This window comes from Zalophus californianus, chromosome 9, assembly GCF_009762305.2.
Source record: "Zalophus californianus isolate mZalCal1 chromosome 9, mZalCal1.pri.v2, whole genome shotgun sequence".
Taxonomy (NCBI): Eukaryota; Metazoa; Chordata; class Mammalia; order Carnivora; family Otariidae; genus Zalophus; species Zalophus californianus.
Genome location: NC_045603.1, coordinates 45,486,162 through 45,506,373, shown reverse-complemented (window position 1 = coordinate 45,506,373; position 20,212 = coordinate 45,486,162). Strand labels below are relative to the sequence as shown.

General features: G+C 39.9%; 1 protein-coding gene across 2 annotated transcripts in view; it reads left to right on the top strand.

Annotated features, from left to right (window-relative positions):
- The window catches only part of LGR5 (leucine rich repeat containing G protein-coupled receptor 5), a 124,615-nt gene that overhangs the window by 40,813 nt on the left and 63,590 nt on the right, over positions 1-20,212 (top strand). For both annotated transcript variants that reach the window (XM_027594962.2, XM_027594961.2), the window contains exon 2: positions 15,285-15,356. In XM_027594962.2, coding sequence (XP_027450763.2) covers positions 15,285-15,356 — 72 coding nt within the window. The remainder of the gene's footprint in view (positions 1-15,284; positions 15,357-20,212) is intronic.

The following is a 20,212-nucleotide window of genomic DNA, read 5'->3' as shown; positions in this document are numbered from 1 at the left end:
TTGGCCTCTGTGTGGAGCATCTGTGGAGGGGGCCAGGAATAGAAGCAAGAAGGGGAAGAGCGCTTAGGAAAGAGGACTGAGTGGGACCTCGGCAGGCTGGGATGTGACTGGGAGGTGACAGCTGCTTCCCCTGGACCAGCCTTGTGCCAGGCGCTTGCCATGGAGACTCTCTAGTCTGCACAACTCTAGCAAAGCCTGGGCTCAGGAAACCCCAGGACAAGATTCCTCCAAAGCCCTTCCCCTGAACAGAAAGTTTACTGGAAATATACTGCCTGTGTCGATCTAAAAAGCAAAACCCCAAGACGCAACGGGAGAATAAAAAATAGTCTGGTGTGACTGGAATAGAGTTGACAGTTGATCCCCAATTTACAATGGTTGGACTTAGCGATTTTTCAACTTTATGCGGTACAAAAGCAACACAACATTTGGTAGAAACCACACTTGGAATTTTGAACTTTGCTCCTTTCTGTGCTGGCAACATGCGGTACTGTCCTCTATCGTGATGCTGGGCAGTGGCAGCCACCCAGTCAGTCCTGTGATCACAAGGGTCGGCAACCCATACACTCAACAGCCATTCTGTTTCTCCCTTTCAGTGCAGTATTCAGTAAATCGCATGAGATGGTCAACATTTGGTTGTAATATAGGGTTCGTGTGAGATGATTTTTGCCCAACCGGAGGCTAATGTAAGTGTTCTGAGCACAATTAAGGTAGGCGAGGCTAAGCTGTGATGTGCAGTAGGTTAGGTGTATTAAATGCATTTGACTTACAGTATTTTCAACTTATGATGGGTTTATCAGGATGTAATTCCATCATAAGGGAAGGAAGATCTGTATTTGGAAAGGTTTAGAGAGGTAAATGTAATCCAGCGGATTAGGACTGGACCATGGAGACTTCCACCCACAACTAGGGAAACCCTTTCCAGTGCTCGACACTGAGCCAAGGGCACGCACCTAACTTATCTCATTTAATCCCCACCACGGCAGCATGAAAGAGGTGTTACAATACAACATTAAAAGTTCAGGCCACAAAAACAAAACAAGTGACAGACTCTAACAGCAAGGTGGCAGAACCATCACTTGAGACCCTGACCTCTTTTGTAAATCTGTAACCCATTTTACTTTCCACATGCCACAGCTAGGTAACAGTATTTAGGCTCCATTTTGCAGCTGGTAGACAACCAACAAAGGCTTTTTGAACCCAGGGGATAGGGTTGGATGATGGCTCAGATCTGCCTTTTTAAATAATAACCCAGATTCTTTGCATGTGCTCCAGGATATGAGATGGAATATGGGTGGAAGAGAAAGATTTCATCCTATTGGCAAGAAAGGATCCCTTAGCCACACCATGTTAACTGCAAGATATTTCAGCCTCTTGCTTTCTGCACAGAGCAGGAAAAACAATGGGAATTTCTGCCTGGGTGGAATAAAATAGATCTAGTTCCTTTAATCAAAGCTTTTGAAAGATTTTCTTTGAAACATTGCCTTGGGAGTCTTTTTAATGTAATTATTACGGAAACATTAGGCATAGTCACAGGCCCAAAATTATTATATATGTGTGTGTATACACACACACACACACACATACACACACACTATATCTCATAGCTTTTTACTCTACTTTTTCTTGTATATTTTTGTTGTCCAATAATTAAGTAATGAAATTATCTGCTAAAAGGCATTTATGGTGTGAAAGACGAGTAGGGAGGGAAGGTTTTTCTAAATTTCCTCTTTTGAAGAAAAAAGTCATTACATTATTTTTGCTGTCATCGCAAGAAGGCAAAACGAAGAGTCTCCTGTGTGTAATTCATGTGTGGTAGTTCAGTGATTCTAAGCCAGGGGCGATTTGACCCTAGGGAACATTTATTTGGCAGTGTCTATACATTCGTTTTTCAGGGCCGCCATAACAAAGCACCACTGACCGGGTGGCTTAAAGAACAGAAATTTATGTTCTCACACTTCTGGAGGCCGGGAAATCTGAGATCAAGGTGTCAGCAGTGTTGTTTTCTTCTGAGGCCTTTCTCCTTGGCTTGTGGTTGGCTGTCTTTTCCCTCTGTCTTCACATGGTCTTCCCTCTGTCCCTATGTCCAAATGTCCTCTTCTCATCAGGACACCAGTCATAGCAGAACAGGATCCACTTTAATGACTTTATTTTAACTTAATTGCCTCTTTAAAGACTCTGTCTCCAAATCAATCACATTCTGAGTTATGGAGCATTAGAACGTCCATACAAATGGGGGGGGGGCAGAATATAGTTCAACCCAAAACAGTCTATACAAGTTCTTGGTTGCTACAGCTGGAGGAGTGGAGGTGCTCCTGGCATCTAGTGGGTAGAGCCAGGAATACTGCTCAACACCTTACAATGCACAGGAGAGCCCCCCACAGCAAAAAGAATCATCAAGCCCCAAATGTCAGTAGCGTCAAGATTGAAAAACCCTGTTCTAATTCCAAAGTCGATTGTTTGATTTCTTTTTCTAAGCATAAAGAAAAACAGAATATATTACTCACATGAACATTACTATTGTGAATTATAGCAGTCTTAATTAGGATTCTACTAATATCCCTATTCAGCTATCTCTCACAGAGACCAATTTGTGGCATAAACGAGCTTCGTAAACTGTTTAGACAAAAAATGGAGTTATTGTTAGAAGAAAAAACAGAAGCACAATGTAAGATATGAGCTCTTTTCTCCTTCAGGGAAAAAAAAATCAAGATAACTCCAGATGGATTGGGAAGGGGGCAAGAATGAAGGCAGAGAGGACCATTAAGATCTCATTGCAATTGCTTGACCTCTCCTGCCAGATAAATGAAAGGCCCAGAGTTCCGACTGGAATTCTGAGATTCTGGGGCTGGGAGGGAAATGGACCAGGGGCTGCACACCATGGAGCCAAGAAGGACCCAAAAGATGATGTCCAAAGGCTAAGTGGAAGGAAGCAGAGTCGATGGGCCAGAGAGGTGTTCTCAAGTAGAATCATTCCCAGGGGCTGGCTAAGACGTAAAAGCAGCCAGACATGCCACACAAAGGTGTGAACAGTAGAGAAGAGACTTTCCCGGAGGCCCCTTCTTACATGCGTGGTCCTTAAGAGTCAAAAAGGTCAAGCAAATATTAAGACCTGAACTTAAGCTACGGCAGGAAATAGATCATGGATTCCAGTGTACAGTGTAGCTGCAAAGGGCTGATCCCACAAGCTTTAGAGTCAGACGGACCGGGTTCAGACCTTGCTTGGCTCTGCCACTTTACTGCTAGTGTCATCCTAGGAAAGCTCAAGTTCTGTGTGCCTCCTGTCTCTTCATCTATAAAACGGGTTGTTATCTGAAGATTCATTAGGTTGTGCGTGTGTGTGTGCATGTGTGTATGTGAGAGAGAGAAAGAGAGAAAAATGCTAGTTATTACGATTGGGCACAGACAACTGTTAGAGAGAGCACCAGCGGTGGGGAGAGGCAAAGGGAGAGGGAGAAGCAGACTTCCCGCTGAGCTGGGCGCTCCATGTGGGGCTCGACATGGGGCTCAATCCCAGGACCCAGAGATCATGACCTGAGCCGAAGGCAAACGCTTAACCATCTGAGCCACCCAGGTGTCCCGACATTTGACTTCTTAAATCTGCTTTCCCACCTCATTGCCAACCTTGTCACGTTTGCTTCCCATGGGTAATTTGCTACAGTGGATTTCAAAACAAAACAAAACAAAAACCCCACCAAGAATGCCCAAATAAAGAATACTTCCCTTCTGATGGAGACCTTTTCCTCTGAGAAAAGTGCATGAACATTCATGACTGACTTTGTGGGCTTCTAATTCTGACAGTTGTAAAAGGGTTTGGTTTGTTGTAATTTCTCCTGCTTTGTCCATTTGTTTTTGTTTCATTTTGTTGTCTGCTTGCTCATTTCTCTATTTGGGATGTGTTCCGAGTACATGAGTTTTTAGATAAGTGGTCCACTCACAGATAACTGTATCTATTGTGGTGTCTAAATGGGGTGTCTTTCCGATCAGATGGGGGCCCCAAATGTGGTGTGACTGACTCTGGGGTGAAAGGTTCTACCTGAGGCAGGACAAAGGAGATAGAAGTGTATTGAATACACCGCAAGGGCGCTGCGGGCAGGACAGCAGAGAGAGGCCATCTGCCGGGAGGCAGTGGGAGGGGGCTGTTTTTAAAGGGGGAAAGCGAGGAGGTATGGCAACGTATGGAATTCTCCCTTTTTTTGGTGACTGTGCCTGGTTGTAAGTAGCCCATTGGTCAGTGAGGGCCTCTGGATATTTTGAGGTGGGTCCCCTAATGGGCCTGTCTGTACTCAGCCGGGGGCGAGGGGTGCTCTGGGTCCTTTCTACATTCCATCGCTCAAGACTGTGTGCCTAAAAGTGGCCTCTACATCTCTCTTCTCTTGTTATTCACAAAATACAAATAAGGTATGTGAATACCCGGTCACATTAACTATGTCTATCTATTAGATCAGGGTGATAATGTAAAATTTTCAAATGAGCTTTGCTTTGAGGCTCTGTCTTTTCAAATTTTCCATTAAAATTTTAATAAAGCACGGCGCCTGGGTGGCTCAGTTGTTGAGCGTCTACCTTCGTCTCGGGTCGTGATCTCGGGGTCCTGGGATGGAGCCCCACATCGGGCTCCCTGTTCGGTGGGAGGCCTGCTTCTCCCTCTCCTGCTCCCCCTGCTTGTGTTCCCTCTCATTGTGTATCTCTCTGTCAAATGAATAAATAAGATCTTTAAAAAAAAAAATTCAATAAAGCAAAGGGACCCATACGTAAGTACATAAGCCAGCTATCTCTAAACATTTTTAAGATTATACTGTAATTTTAAAAAGATTTTTCAAGATAACCAGGTATCAATAAGCTAATATTTCTTCACTCCTGATACATCTGTGCAGGTAAGAGTTTTCATGTGTAAAAACACTAAGAGAGTCTATGTTATAATAATAATCATAGCAGGGCGCCTGGGTGGCTCAGTTGGTTAAGCGACTGCCTTCAGGTCAGGTCATGATCCCGGGGTCCTGGGATCAAGCCCCACATCGGGCTCCCCCTGCTCTTTGGGGAGCCTGCTTCTCCCTCTCCCTGCCACTCCCCCTGCTTGTGCTCTCTCTTTCTCTTTCTCTGTCAAATAAATAAATAAAATCTTTTTTAAAAAAATAAATCATCATCATCATCATCATCATAGCAAACTATGCAGTGCTATGTTGTTGTCTGTTCGCTTATTGCCAGGTACTACTTAAATACTTTACATGTATTCGCTCCATTATTTCTCACAACAATTCTATAAAGCAGATACTATTACTATCGCTATTTCAGAGATTAGGTAACTGAGGCACAGAGATGTTAAATAACTTGCTCAAGGTTATTCAGCTCAGAAACAGCAAATATCCTGCCAACTCAACCTAAGGCAGGATGGCTCCAGAATACAAGCTCCTAATACCATTGGAACCTCAGGAAAAATAATAATATTAGAAAGGAAATGAAAAGATTATTAGTCTTTCTTTACATATAAACGGATTGTTTCACTTACAACCTGTAAGTTTTATTTTTTAACTTAAAGGTCATCAAATAAAATAAAATATTCTTCTAGCACTTTGCACAAAAGGGTATTCTGATGGCCAAAAGTCATATGAAAAGGTATTCAACTCTCCTAGACATGAGGGAAATGCAAATTAAAACCACAATGAAATACCATTGTACATTTAGCGAAAATGACTAAAATTTAATAGAGAAATAATGCCAATTTTGATGATAACAAATGGAGAAAAACAGGTGTGAAACAACTGGAATTCTCATACACTGCTGGCGGACGTATAACTCAGCACAACCACTTTAGAAGACTGCTTGGCAGGATCTATTAAAGCTGAATATAGGCATAGCCCAAGACCCAGCAATTCTACTCCTAGGTATATACCCAACAGAAATACACACATTGCGTATATGCTCAACAAAAGACATATTTAAGAATGTTTATGGCAGCACTACTCATCATAGACACAAACTGACCCAAATGTCCATCAACAGTTGAGTTGTGGTATAATAATAAAACAAGATACTATATTGAATTGAGAAGGAATAAACTATTGCTACATGCAACACATGGATAAGTTTCATAAACATAATGAGTGAAAGAAGCTAGGAAAACACAAAAAAACTCTGCTCTGTATTACTAAGTGAAAGAAGCCAATCTGAAAAGGCTACATACTGTATGATTTCAACTATATAACATTCTGGAAAAGGCAAAACTATGGAGACAATAGAAGGTTCAGGATTGCCAGCGTTTGGGATGGGGAATGGAAGGATGCATAGATGGAGCACAGAGGATTTTTAAGTAGTGAAAATGCTCTGTCTGATGCTATAATGGTGGACACCTTTGTCCAAACCCATAGAATGTACAACAGCAAGAGTGAACCCTCATGTAAACTACAGAGTTTGGGTGACCATGAAGTGTCAATAGGTTCATCAGTTGTAACAAAAATACCACTCTGGAGGGGAATGTTGATAACAGGGGAGGCTGTGCACATGGGGGTGGGGGGCAAGAGGTATATGGGAAATCTCTCTAGCTTCCTCTTAATTTTGCTGCGAATCTAAAACCACTCTAAATAATAAAATGTGTTTTAAAAAAAAACTATGCACTGTATGATTCCATTTACAGAAAGATTGAAACTAAGCAAAACTAATATAAAAGTGTTGGAAGTCAGCAGACTGGTTCCCTTTGGGGGATAAGTGGGTGGAAGGGAACATAAGGGAGCTTCTGAGACAATGATTATGTCCTATTTCTGGATTTGTGCTCATTTATGAAGGTATGTTCACACTGAAAATTCATTGGGCTGGACACTTAAGATTTGTTCATTTTCCTATATATGTTACACTTTAATAAAAAATGTTTTTCAAAGATATGTTGTTTTGCAGTTAATAACATGAGAAAAGTATGTGGAAATAACATTATTCATACTATCATAAAATGCTACTTAAGCCTGCACCTTTCCTTTTGAAGTTCACAGGACGGCTTATCTCTAGAAGCATATTTGAAAAGTGATCAATTAAAAAGAGTTGGAGTGGCTCCAGCCTGGATCCATTGTTAACAAAGGTATCTGGCAGAAAGCTAAATGCTACTGGATCTCCCAAGACAAATTTAAAATGATTGTACTTAGAAGAAATGGGAATTGCACTGTGCTGCTAAAGAAGAAAATATTTGTCTTCAACTGTGGCCGAGATTAAAGAACCATTTTGGGGAATTGTTTTCTTAATTTGTTTAATAGTCACACTATAAGGAATGGCCTCTTTGTTCACTGATTCCTGTCCTGAATCTCAAAGATAAATAGTCGAGCTGGATTTTAAGATGGTGGACTAAGCGCCTAATGCAAACATTCCTCCCACAACAAGTCCATAGAAACGATAGGAAAGATGTCTTAGCAGGACAAAGAGGAGAAAAGGAAAAGTAGAAGGAAAGAAGAGGGAAGGAAGGGGAGGAAGAAAAAAGGTAGGAGGGGAAGGGGGCAAAGGAGAAGCAATAGCAGCAGCGTAGAGATACTTGAGTGTGGCGGTAGAAGGAGGACTTTCAATGGACGAGAATCTTTGAGGAATCTCTAGGACAGAAAGCAAATAAGGCTGACCGAAGAGAGAAGCCATAACTCTAATTCTGAGCAGAAATCACGGTGGAATGTGGGTATACACAAAGTGGGTTTTGTTCCCAGTAGGGTTTCATACTAGAAGTGTTATATGCCTCACACTTAGAAGCAATGTAGCCATTTGATGAGAAACATGATTTAAAAAAAAAAAATGGATCGGGTAAGATCATCTGCTCACTTATAGTAAGGCTGCAGTAGAAGAGAGTTCAATTCAGCATTCACTGAATATCTTCTCTATGGCAAGACTCAGCTAGACACTAGAAGTATACTATAAAAAAAAAAAACAACAACCATGAGGAGTCACAGCCTACTGTAGGAGATAGACACATAAACATATGACTTCAATATGATGCCATTAAATGTGTGCGGTGATCTGGGAGGACAGAGAACAAATCACTTACCCTAACCTTACAGTTGGGCGAAGGCTTCCTGGAGGAGATGACACCCTACCTAAGTCTTGAACAATGAATGAAAATCAATATGCCAGAGTAGTAAAGCATTGGTGTGCTGCATAATGGAGCTTGTGTGCAATACTAAAATATGTGAATTTCATTTGGAAAATGATAATTGAAAGGTTTTAGGTAGGGTGCTGATTTGGCTAATTCTGCATTTTTTAATGGCTCTCTGTAGCCATTAGAGGGTGGGCCTAAAGGGATAAGACTGATGGCAGGCAAGCACAGAGTGGGAAGGTAATTTCAGATGACTGGGGCAGAGATGGTGAGCACCTGCAGCAGGGAAGAGTAAAGAAAGAGGAAAAGAGATAGGTAGAGAAGATGAAAAAAAAGAAGAATAGTATCTAAGATTTGGGCTTTTCTGGCAGGAAGATGGTAATGGCACTAACTAGAAACTGGTACTACAGAAAAAGAAACAAATTTGGAATAGGAAATAATTATTTCCATTTTGAACATGGTGCATGTTCATGCATGGTGCATTCCTGCAAGATTGCTAACTGGACATATGCAGAAGGAAATTAGATATATGGTTCTGAAATTTAGGAGAGAGGGATTAAAACTATGGTTCTGAAATTTAGGAGAGAGGGGATTAAGGCTAGCATGTGGGGAGTTATGGGCATCTAAGAGACACTCAAACCCATGAAAGTAAGTAACAGTCTCCAAGAAGAAAAGGCAGATTGAAGAGCGCTAGGCCAAGGGCAGAACTCCAGAGAACACTGACATTTAAGGGAAAAATAGAATAAAATCCCACAAAGGAGCCTATAAAGTAGAAAGTTTGGAAAGTATGGAAAGAATCCTGAGAGAATGATGACTTGGAAACCAATGGAGTATAGAGTTTCCAGAAAGAGCAAATCTAATGCAAGAGAGAGGCCCAGTAAGTCCTGTGTTCATTAAATTTGACAATATGGAGGTCACTGTTTCTTTGGCAAGAGCAATTTCACTGGAGTGTAGGGATGGAAGTCTGGGTATTGTGGGTTGGAAAGGGAATGGGAAGTGGAGACTACAATTGTAGACTCTAAACAACCCCAAAGGGAATGAGAAAGACTGAACAGCAGGTGAAGGAAGACATTGGATTGAAAGATCCTGCTTCCCATCTGTTTTAGTAGAGGAAAAGACTTGACTCTGTTTATACATTGAAAGGGAAGAAGAATAGGGGAAAAAAATAGAGGAAGTAGAAGGAATTATTCATGAGTAATGAGCTATAGCATCCTACAGGGGATGGGACCCATAAGCAAGGCTAAGCAAGCAGAAAGTATGGGTATCATAAGCAGGGGACAAAAAGGAACAAGAATTTGGTTTATTTCATGTTTGGTGGTCTAAAGAATCTCAGTTGTTTCCATGAAGTTAAAAGGAAGGTGTCCCATAATGGGAGTCGTTGTTGATTAAGAGGTTTGAGGCAAGTAGTAAAGATTGGCCACAGTTCCCGTGGGAGAAAATTGAGCAATCACAAATAACAAGATTGTGCAGCAGTGTTGAGAACCCACAAAGACCATGAATTTATAGTCACTAGTCTGCATATTTGTGAGTTTCTCTTTTCTAGTAGCACTCAGTACCCTGGGATAGGAACAGAGAAAATGAATTATGGTGTTTTTCCAGAGCTGGGATTTTGCCAGGAGAATGAAACAAAAGACAAGGGACCAGGGGGTTGAGGGTGTTGGTGAGGTAGTGATCCAGGGACCAATGATCTAAGCTAGGTTCTTAGGCTAAGACAAAGCTTTAATACTGGAAGTATCAAAGGACTAGAGATCGAAATAGAAGACTAAGCTGGAAAGACAAAAGACTGTGTCAGAAACAAAAGGGTCTGTAAAGCTAGATCTTGAATTGGGGCGAGGGAAGGGTGGGGGAGCACAGGAGTAGGAATTTAGAAATAGAGAGGCTAATGCATTCTAGGGAAAGAGAATCACATAGGTAAAGACAGATGCAAAGGGGAACAGCAAGAATTTCAAGTGTATAAGTGGACCACACATTGCATAGAGGAAAGTGACATAAAATCAAGGTGGAAACATACATTAGGCCAGATCGTTAAGAGTCTAAATAGTTTAGGCATTCATTCCTCTAAGAAGCCTGGAGCCAGCAGAAGTTCTCAGATGGAGGGGGTCCATGTGGCTACATCTGTGAGGTTTGCCCTGCACAGGGACTCCTCCCTGGTTGCTGAACTCCAGGCCAAGGTCTGCTTGCAAACCATTCACCTTGTTCTGCTGCTTGAGTGCAAAGAAGATCTTTTCTGTAATTCATCATGCCCCTTTTCCTGTGGATGCACCTGAGGGGTTGCTTTTTTTATTGGCTAACAGTCACTCTGAGTGGAGTGACGATCAGACAGATAGGCTTTTCAGGGTAACCTCTCTGGCCATGGTAGAAGATGACCTAGACACAGTATGAGGAGACACAGTAAGCAGGGAGAGCAGAACGGTTATCCACATAACAAGGACCTGACCAAAGGTAGCAAGCAGCCAAAAAGAAGGAAGGGAGGCCAGATCCAGAAGAAAACTCTAGAGACTTAATACTGAGTGTCTTTATGGACGTAGGGACAGCAGAAAAGGGAAAAGTTGGAGATGACTTGGATGGGTTCTCCACTGTGTCCCTAGACCTGCCCACCATTAACGCTCAACTCACATTTGTCAAATGAAGAAAAACAATAAAGCTGCAAGCAACAAAGATATTCGCAAGACAGAGATACTGTTCACTTGGACGGAACTCTATTTCTAGAAAACAGTTAGGCCTCCTAAACGCTGAGTGAGTTGTAGAGTTCAGAGCCCTCACCTGGGAATTCAGGGTTGCTCCTGTGCCATGGTTCTAAGCCTTGCCTGATCATTCAAATCACCGGAGAAGGTTTTAAACATCCCAGTGTCCATACTGGACCAATCAACTCAGGCACTCTGAGGATGAGACCCAGACATCAATATTCCATAAAGCTCCTGAGATGACTCCACAGAGTCAACTGCTCCCATAGAGCTTTGCAGCCCCTGTTCTAGGTTCCCAGACACGGTCATTAACACAGCATCGGCAAGAGCAGGGTCAGAGACAGGGCAGAATAGTTGGAACATATTTGACCATCTTGTCACAATGATTCCTCCATGTCTTATGAAATCTTTGTACATAGTGACCACTTGTTCAAAATTAATTCCAACACCTTGGCAAAAGATGAAAAAATTAAAGAAATCCATTACATTGTTTCACAAATGTTAGGAAACTGAATCATAGACAAAAATGTGGTGCAATATGGGGCCCCTTTTAAAATCATAGTTTAATTTGCATGTTTGGAAATTATTTTATGACCTCCTGATTTGCTGCTAAGGTTATATGTGTTCCAGGTATCAGAAAGACCAAACACTAAAAAGAAAAGTTCACAAATAATTTAAGTAAGAAAGAGAATATTTTAGTACAGAGTTTTAATGTTGTTCTAATTCTATCATTTTTAACTCAAAATTGACATAAAGGCAAGAAGAGCATTGTTAATCAAAGAGTGGTCCAGGGAAGTGTCCTTCCCAGGATGTGGCTGTTTTTTACTAATCCACAATAGATAAGAATTTGAGAGTAAAGGTATAGAAGCTTTTATAGTAATTGAATAATCTATATTGAATCACATAACAAAATATTGAGCTCCTATTTTATGCATTTTAGTGTTTTTATTTCCCTTTCCTAGTAATTAATTTTATTTTTTTAATTATAAACACTCAGCAAATTCAAAATTTTAAAAAATTGGTCTTTCACCATGGATAGTTTAGTTTGGGAAGCTAGAGGACCACTATTCCATTTGAACATCAGTGCAAAGGTGAACACAGAATGAATAAAGTAAATGCAGACAAATTCCTTTTTAGCTTATCTGTTTTGAATTTATATTTTAGAGGCCTATTTCATTTTACCTTATATTGTTGATATGGAAAGTTATTTTCTGCTATAGGCTTATATGCATTGCTTAGAAGCTCTTTAAAAAAAAACAGACTTGGGGTGCCTGGGTCGCTCAGTTGGTTAAGCATCCAGCTCTTGGTTTCAGCTCAGGTCATGATCTCGAGGTTGTGGGATCGAGCCCTGCATCAGACTCTGCACTCAGTGTGGAGTTTGCTTCATATTCTGTCCCTCTCCCTCCCATTCACTCTTTCTCTCTCTCTCTCTCAAATAAACAAGGAAACAGACTTATTAGAAAACAGGTGGTAAAAGAATGGTTTAGCAGTATTTGTGCATTTTCTTTTTTTTTCCCCAAGTTTGACTTTAATATATCCAAGTTTGAAAATCACTAATACATAGGTCGAGCATAATGAGCATTCTGCTGTTTATCATTCTATTTTTTTTTTTTGCAATTTCCCTATTACGGTTTTATTTTTATTTTTTTTTATTATGTTATGTCAGTCACCATACAGTACTTCATTAGTTTTTGATGTAGTGTTCCATGACTCATTATTTGGGTATAACACCCAGTGCTCATTGCAATACGTGCCCTCTTTAATACCCATCACCAGGCTAACCCATCCCTCCACCCAGTATTTGCTCATTTTCTAAGAGGAACCCAGCATCAGGTAACACAGAGAAGTTATTAATTCCTTTTGGGAAAGGGAGATACTCCTCTTTTTAAGAAATAAGTTAAGTCACTCTCTTTTGATTGGAAACAGCTAGCAAGAGTTCAATAGCATAAACTATTAATGTAGAGACACCCTAGTTTAAATACAAGGAAGCCTGCCACATGGAGATTAGTTCTCCCAAGATCATGCGGCTAGTGAATGGGGAGGTCAGGAATCAAACCCAAGACCCTATACCCTGACAGTGCCTTGCTCTTTCCACCATTCTGGCATAGAAAGTGTTCCAGTGGGGACCCTGAGAGGCTTATATAAGCTTCACTTCCAGGAATCTGAAATAGGATAATAAGTATTAAAATCATGTGGAATGTTTATGAATCTCCTTAATATGTAAATTTCCACATTCTATTTAGAGCTTTCTGCATATAGACAAGAGTGCTGTTTGTCCCAAACTGATCTGCACATCACACAGAAAAGTGTAAGAGGAGAGGAAACTTAGTGCTATCCATACCAGTTGTCTTGATGTTGAAACTGGTTTGATCTGGGTTGCTATTAAACATGCTCCAAAAGCAAACCAACTTGATTCTTTTAGGAAATAAGTGGGATATCATGAGAAATAAGTGAGTACCTGAGAAATATCAAGTCTTTGCAGGGATTATATAGTCCCAGTGAGGAATTCAAAAACTTGATTGATTCATTTAATACATGTCTATCCAGTGAACTAAACAACTTTGCTACTTCAGAGAAATATCTGCACAACAAATTTAAATTGCTAATCATTTATTTGGCACTCTTACCTAGACAATGCCAGAAAACAACTCAGATTTTTAATATATGGAAATACAAAATTTTGCGTGTATATTTTTGACATCGTTTAGTTTTAGCTTAAGAATATATATATAGCGGGCGCCTGGGTGGCTCAGTTGGTTAAGCAACTACCTTCGGCTCAGGTCATGATCCCGGAGTCCCGGGATCGAGTCCCACATCGGGCTCCCTGCCGAGTCCCACATTGGGCTCCCTGCTCGGTGAGGAGCCTGCTTCTCCCTCTGGCCCTCACCCCTCTCGTGTACTCTCTCTCTCATTCTCGCTCTCTCAAATAAATAAATAAATCTTTAAAAAAAAAAGAATATATATAGCATGTTACTCAGCTGTATCATTGTTCAGTAGCGGATATTAAAATTTATAATTGTTTTTTTAAGTACTCTGAAACATTTAACTGAATATTTTATCTTCCTGTACATGCTAGTGACTTTTTAGTCACTTTTTAAAGAGTAAATGATCAATCCCTCCATTCTTACCATCAGTGATTAAAAGTTAATATTTGATAAAGGAACCAAGCAATCTATACTGACATCAGCTGGTTAGATGCTATGGGTGTGGCCACTTAAATAACAGGGGTAATCTGGATTTTTTAAACAGCTCATGGGTGAAATAGGTGAAGGTGGTCAAAAGATACAAACTTAAAATTATATGATAAATAAGTCCTGGGTATGTAATGTACAGGAGGGCGAATATAGTTAACAAATCTGTATTGCTTATTTGAAAACTGCTAAGAGTAAATCTTAAGAGTTCTCATCACAAGAAAAAAAAGTAAATGTGATGAATGTTAGCTAAACTAACTGCGGTAATCATTTTGCAATATATACATATATCACATCATTATGTTGTACACCTAAAATTACTACAATGTCATATGCCTATTAAGTCAATTTTTAAAAATAATAAATAAAAAGAAGCTCATTGTCTTATCTTGAGATAAATTTTAAGTGTGTACACCTGATCTGAGATTATAATGAATTTTGAATAGAATCTGAACCTACAGGTTTGAGCAATGAGTCATGTTTTAAGTCAACTTTCAGCTGACTATCACCTAAAGTCTTAGCTGGTCTTGATTGCAGTCTATCCTGCTGCCGGTCTTTTGTCCTCTGAGATACAGATGGCATATATCAGTGATGCTGTAGGGTTATGTGGGAGACAGTCAAGAAATAGAAAAGTAAAAACAGAATAAAATCTAATTACACGGAGTTTCCCTTAAAACAAAAATTGATTGAGTTCTGCCCAAAGTGGCTTGTTGTTTCCTGTGCCAGGAACTACTGTGCAGGCCCAGCAGGAAGTGTGCTCTGGAGCAGGATCACATTACACCCTTGTTTTATGGTTCATTTCACTTATTTAATGCAATCTGAGAACCTGCAAAGGGAACATGTTAGAAGGAGGGAATGGGCTTTTTGTCTTGTTTGTCTTGTTTTTTTGGAGTTTCTTTGAATCAAAACATTTGTTTTTACAAAGTGCTTATAGCCCCACAGAAGCAGGACTTGCAGAGTTGCATGGGGAAGACATTTCTCTTTGTCACAAAATTCAAAGCAAGACATGAAGTTGGGTTATGTCTAGGGTTGAGTTATGTCTGTTTCCTTTGCCGTCCTACTCACATAATTTTAAACGTGAAGGATTACCACCATGCCCATGAATGGTCTAAATCATTTTGAATTCAAAAAAATCTCCTCTTAGGGTCTCTAATTTGATAGAGAGCCCAAGATGGGCGGGGGCGGGGTGGGGGGTGCTGGTAAGGAATATGTTTAAGATGCAAAATAGCGATTCATTTGTCAAGCAAAAGAATGAGTTCCTTGGGCTGTATTGCTTGAAAATGTGCGAAGGGAACAGCTGGATTCCCTTGTGGTGGCATATACCGCTCCTCACGTGCTGTCTGTTTTCCTCTCCAGAGACCTCAGTATGAACAACATCAGTCAGCTGCTCCCGAATCCCCTGTACAGTCTCCGCTTCCTAGAGGAGTTGTAAGTATCCCCGTAGTAGTGATGCGTCCAGTCAACACGGAGCACATTCCTGGGTTTGCCCCTCATACTTACTCTGGGAACCAGATAAAACAAGGCAAAAAAGCTGTCAGCACCAACAATTTTGGCACATGAGGAAACACTTAGTTGGGAGGGGAGAAAAAAGGAATTGCCTAAGATTCTGGAAATCAACTTATGAAAGAGTTGACCATGAGGCTACAACTTTCTAAGGTGAGCCTTGAGCCAAACAAATTAAAATTTTAAAACAAAGGCTGTTTAAGAGCGCTGGATGTCTCTTTGGAAATAGTTAAGCAGCAGGATATTGAAAGTTTGAATACCGGTTCATGTTTATTAAAATAGTAAGTAAAGCCATAATCAAAACCAAAAACTGCCGCTTGGTTCAGGTTGTGACAGGGAGAGTGGAGTCCACATTCCATAGCACCAAAACTTCTTGTCCTAATCACTTTTAATTACTATTTTCCTACTTCTTAATTTAGCTTCCCTCGAGGCTTGAACAGAAAAACATGAAATCCACAGAGGACTTAAAACTGGGCTCTCCTAAACTCACCATAAAAAAAAATAAAAAAATAAAAAAGGATGAAGCTAAAATTAGCTAATGATACACAGAGGAATCTTGATTAAGTCTCGTAATCACTTTCCAGAAGATGAAAAAGAATTGTATAATCCAAAAATCTGCATTTAAAAATTCATTTGATCCTCTTACCCTTTGGAGTGATGGAGACTAGGGGAGCCATGTGCCCTCACAGTCCTCATGAAGAAAGTTTGGCACCATCCCTTGAGTACATCCTCTGACTGTTGATTAAAGAGATTGTGTAGGCAATGACCTCTATTTTCAAAAGAGGTCAAAATTTCAAAAATTTAAATGGTTGATGCACTGCGTGATCCACCATGGGAAGTGGGAAGAATGTTCCATCATAACCAAATTACACTGCATTGATCTTTTCCCTTTTCAAGAAGATAATATTCTCAAATTTCTCCCTTTAGGGTTTTATCTATATTTTTGATGGCCTTATATTTTTAGCAAATGTTATTGTCTTACTACTGAAATCAGTTGAATATATGCCCAGGTTTTTATCCAGGAATACGGTGGGGAAGCTCAGAATACGAGGCTGCACAGCAAGTTTTTATCATTCATGTGTTTTCACTCTGGGTTGTCCACGCTCCTCTTTTCCCCTCTTCTCTTTTCTCTCTTGCCATTTCCACAGCTAAAAAGTAATTTTGGTCAGGGCTGAGTCTTTGTCTATCTTAGTAATGGCTTATATATAATAAGTAATCAATACATTTTTGATGAATGAATGCATCCTGAGAAAGCAAAACATGTAAAAGGAGCTTCTCATCCAAGTTGGCTGCCTTAGAAAAGAGCAACAGACGTGGTAGACATTAGCCAATATTTCTAAAGATTACCTTTAGCAAATTTCAGTTAAGGTTTTTTCCTGATTTCCATCCTTCTCATCCTCCCCTCCTCACCATAATTAAAACATGACACTTAGTCCTATGTACACCCCCACCCCATATCTTGAAGGTATGTATTTGCTATGCTTTCCTCTGTCATTTCCTTACACTAACCAATGGCACAAAGCTTCCATTCTGTGTCAACATGCCCCTCACCTTATTTTTTTTTATTTTTATGTTAATCACCATACATTACATCATTAGTTTTTGCTGTAGTGTTCCATGATTCATTGTTTGTGTATAACACCCAGTGCTCCACGCAGAATGTGCCCTCTTTAATACCCATCACCAGGCTAACCCATCCTCCCACCCCCCTCCCCTCTAGAACCCTCAGTTTGTTTTTCCGACTCCATCGTGTCTCATGGTTCATCTCCCCCTCCGATTTCCCCCCCTGCATTCTTCCCCTCCTGCTATCTTCTTCTTTTTTTTTTCTTAACATATATTGCATTATTTGTTTCAGAGGTACAGATCTGTGATTCAACAGTATTGCACAATTCACAGCACTCACCATAGCACATACCCTCCCCAATGTCTATCACCCAGCCACCCCATCCCTCCCACCCCTCACTGCTCCAGCAACCGTCAGTTTGTTTCCTGAGATTAAGAATTCCTCATATCAGTGAGGTCATATGATACATGTCTTTCTCTGATTAACTTATTTCATTCAGCATAACACCCTCCAGTTCCATCCACATCATTGCAAATGGCAAGATCTCAGAATGGGAGAAGATATTTGCAAATGACATATCAGGGCTAGTATCCAAATCTATAAAGAACTTATCAAACTCAACACCCAAAGAACAAATAATCCAATCAAGAAATGGGCAGAAGACATGAACAGACATTTTTCCAAAGAAGACATCCAAATGGCCAACAGACACATGAAAAAGTGCTCAACACCACTTGGCATCAGGGAAATCCAAATCAAAACCTCAATGAGATACCACCTCACACCAGTCAGAATGGCTAAAATTAACAAGTCAGGGAACGACAGATGTTGGCGGGGATGCAGAGAAAGGGGAACCCTCCTACACTGTTGGTGGGAATGCAAGCTGGTGCAACCACTCTGGAAAACAGTATGGAGGTTCCTCAAAAAGTTGAAAATAGAGCTATGATACGATCCAGCAATTGCACTACTGGGTATTTACCCCAAAGATACAAATGTAGGGATCCGAAGGGGTACGTGCACCCCAATGTTTATAGCAGCAATGCACCTCCACTTTGGACCACAAATGGAATCAATAAAGAATTCACTTCCCCAAGGACTTTGTTTAATAGAATTCCTCCCTCGGTGACCCAGCTCATTGAAAATAACTACTCTTTCTTCATGAGGTAAATGTTAATTCTGTTCCAAGGCCAGTTTTTCAAAAGATCATTGAGAAAAGTCAAGAAAAAAAAAAAAAGAGGGAGGGAACTACCATTTGAAAAAGATATTTTTCTGTATTGTCTTATTTTTATATCTGGAAACTCCATTAAGTGTCTTGACCTTGGAATCATGGAATTTCAGAAATCGAGGGGACCCTTAAAGGGCTATTCATTCTAGTTTTTCATTCTGTTCTGGAATTCCCTCTGCTGAGCAGGCCAACTTGCAGAATTCAAAAGCTAGACCACTTTCTCATATGTAATTCTGTGTTGCATCTGACTGATGTTTCGAAGACATCATTACTCATTTTGTGGCAAAAGGGGATAGTATTTATAGAACCTGGAAAAATAATCAACTCTGCCTGGTTTATTCTTTTGTTCCCAAGGCTAATTTTAGGGTGTTGCATTTAAAACAAAACAAACCATAACAAAAAAGCACCTGTTTTGCAGAGCATTGTGATTATGCCTCTGTTATGTTGCTGATAATTTCTATTAGACTTAGCTATGTGTAAGTCTATATTCTCTTCTAGAGTATAAGATCTTCAAGATAATAGTATATTATCATTATAATGACTACAATAGTCGTTTACTCTGTACGGGCACTGTTCAAAATGCTTTATACACATTTTCCCACAAATCCTCCTAACAATCCCATAAAAGTAGATATTCTTATTGTTCCCATTTCATAGGTTAAAAAAAAAAAGATGAAGTACAGAGGAAATAAGGAACTGGTTCAAGATCATGCAGTGGGCAAGCATGCATGGTCAAACCCGCCTTCAGAAAGTAGAGGGAGTGTTAGGAATTGTGTGTAGTTTTCGTCTGTGCATTTCTTTTCTCTAATAGTACCTGGAACAGTGGTTTGCACAGTTGAATCCTTGACAGTGTTGTTTAAACCAAGTTTTGTAATGATAGTTCTGCCATATATCTGTGTCTGTCTGTGCATATGTGGAGGAATGAAAAAGAAAGAGAGCTGTCTACCAGGCAGGGTGAAATTGGATATTCAGGTTATTAATTTCCTACCATCACCTTTTATTGGCTATGGAGAAGTATCACCAGGATTTTCAGGTGTAGACTACCACCAATTTAGCATTGCTCAACAGGTACAAAACCTTAGTGAATATTTTTACAAGTGCATGCATATACTTAAGCAGCTTGTTTTATATAGTATATTACCTGAACTAGCAAATGACAACCATACAGCTAGAGACAGGCATTTTTTTCCCCAAATTTTTATATAAATTCTGGTTAGTTAACATAGAGTGTAAAATTGGTTTCAGGAGTAGAATTCAGTGATTAGTCACTTAAATACAATGCCCAGTGCTCATCACAACAAGGGCCCTCCTTAATGGCCATTTAACCCATCCCCCTTACCCACCTCCCCTCCAGCAACCCTCAGTTAAGAGTCTGTTTCCTGGTTTGTTTCCTTCTCTCTCTTTTTTTCCCCCTTCCTATATGTTCTAGATACAGACATTTAGATATCTGTCATTTGTGTGTGTGTCTTTTGTTATGACAATAGAGCACTGTTCTAAAAGTACTTCATTCAGTTTATTCAGCTCATCTCTATGCTTTATCTCTTCAGCCATTAAATAGGATAAGTGCTACTGATACTATTAATGATATTAATAAAACTCCCAGCACAAAACTCAGTTGTTAAAAATCACTATTAATAAAGGCAAGTTACCGCTCTTCCCATTCGCACTAATTGCCCCCCACTTAATCATTTCCCTAGTTTAATTCATTTAACTATGTTAAATGAATTAAAAAACAATTTTTTTGTTTAAAAATTTTGTTTTTAAACAAAAAAATTTTGTTTAAAAAAAACAATATTTTTAAAAAACAATAAAAAAACAAACTGTGTGGACAGCCATGATTCATCCCTCCTCCATCCCTGGAGCTAGACAAAGGTGTCGAGGTTTAAAATCCTCTAAGAATCCATAAAGCCCTAAAGGTACTCACTGAGTCAGTGTTTAGAAATATATGTATATTATAACCCTGGAGAAAGTGACTGCCTGAGGCAAATATTT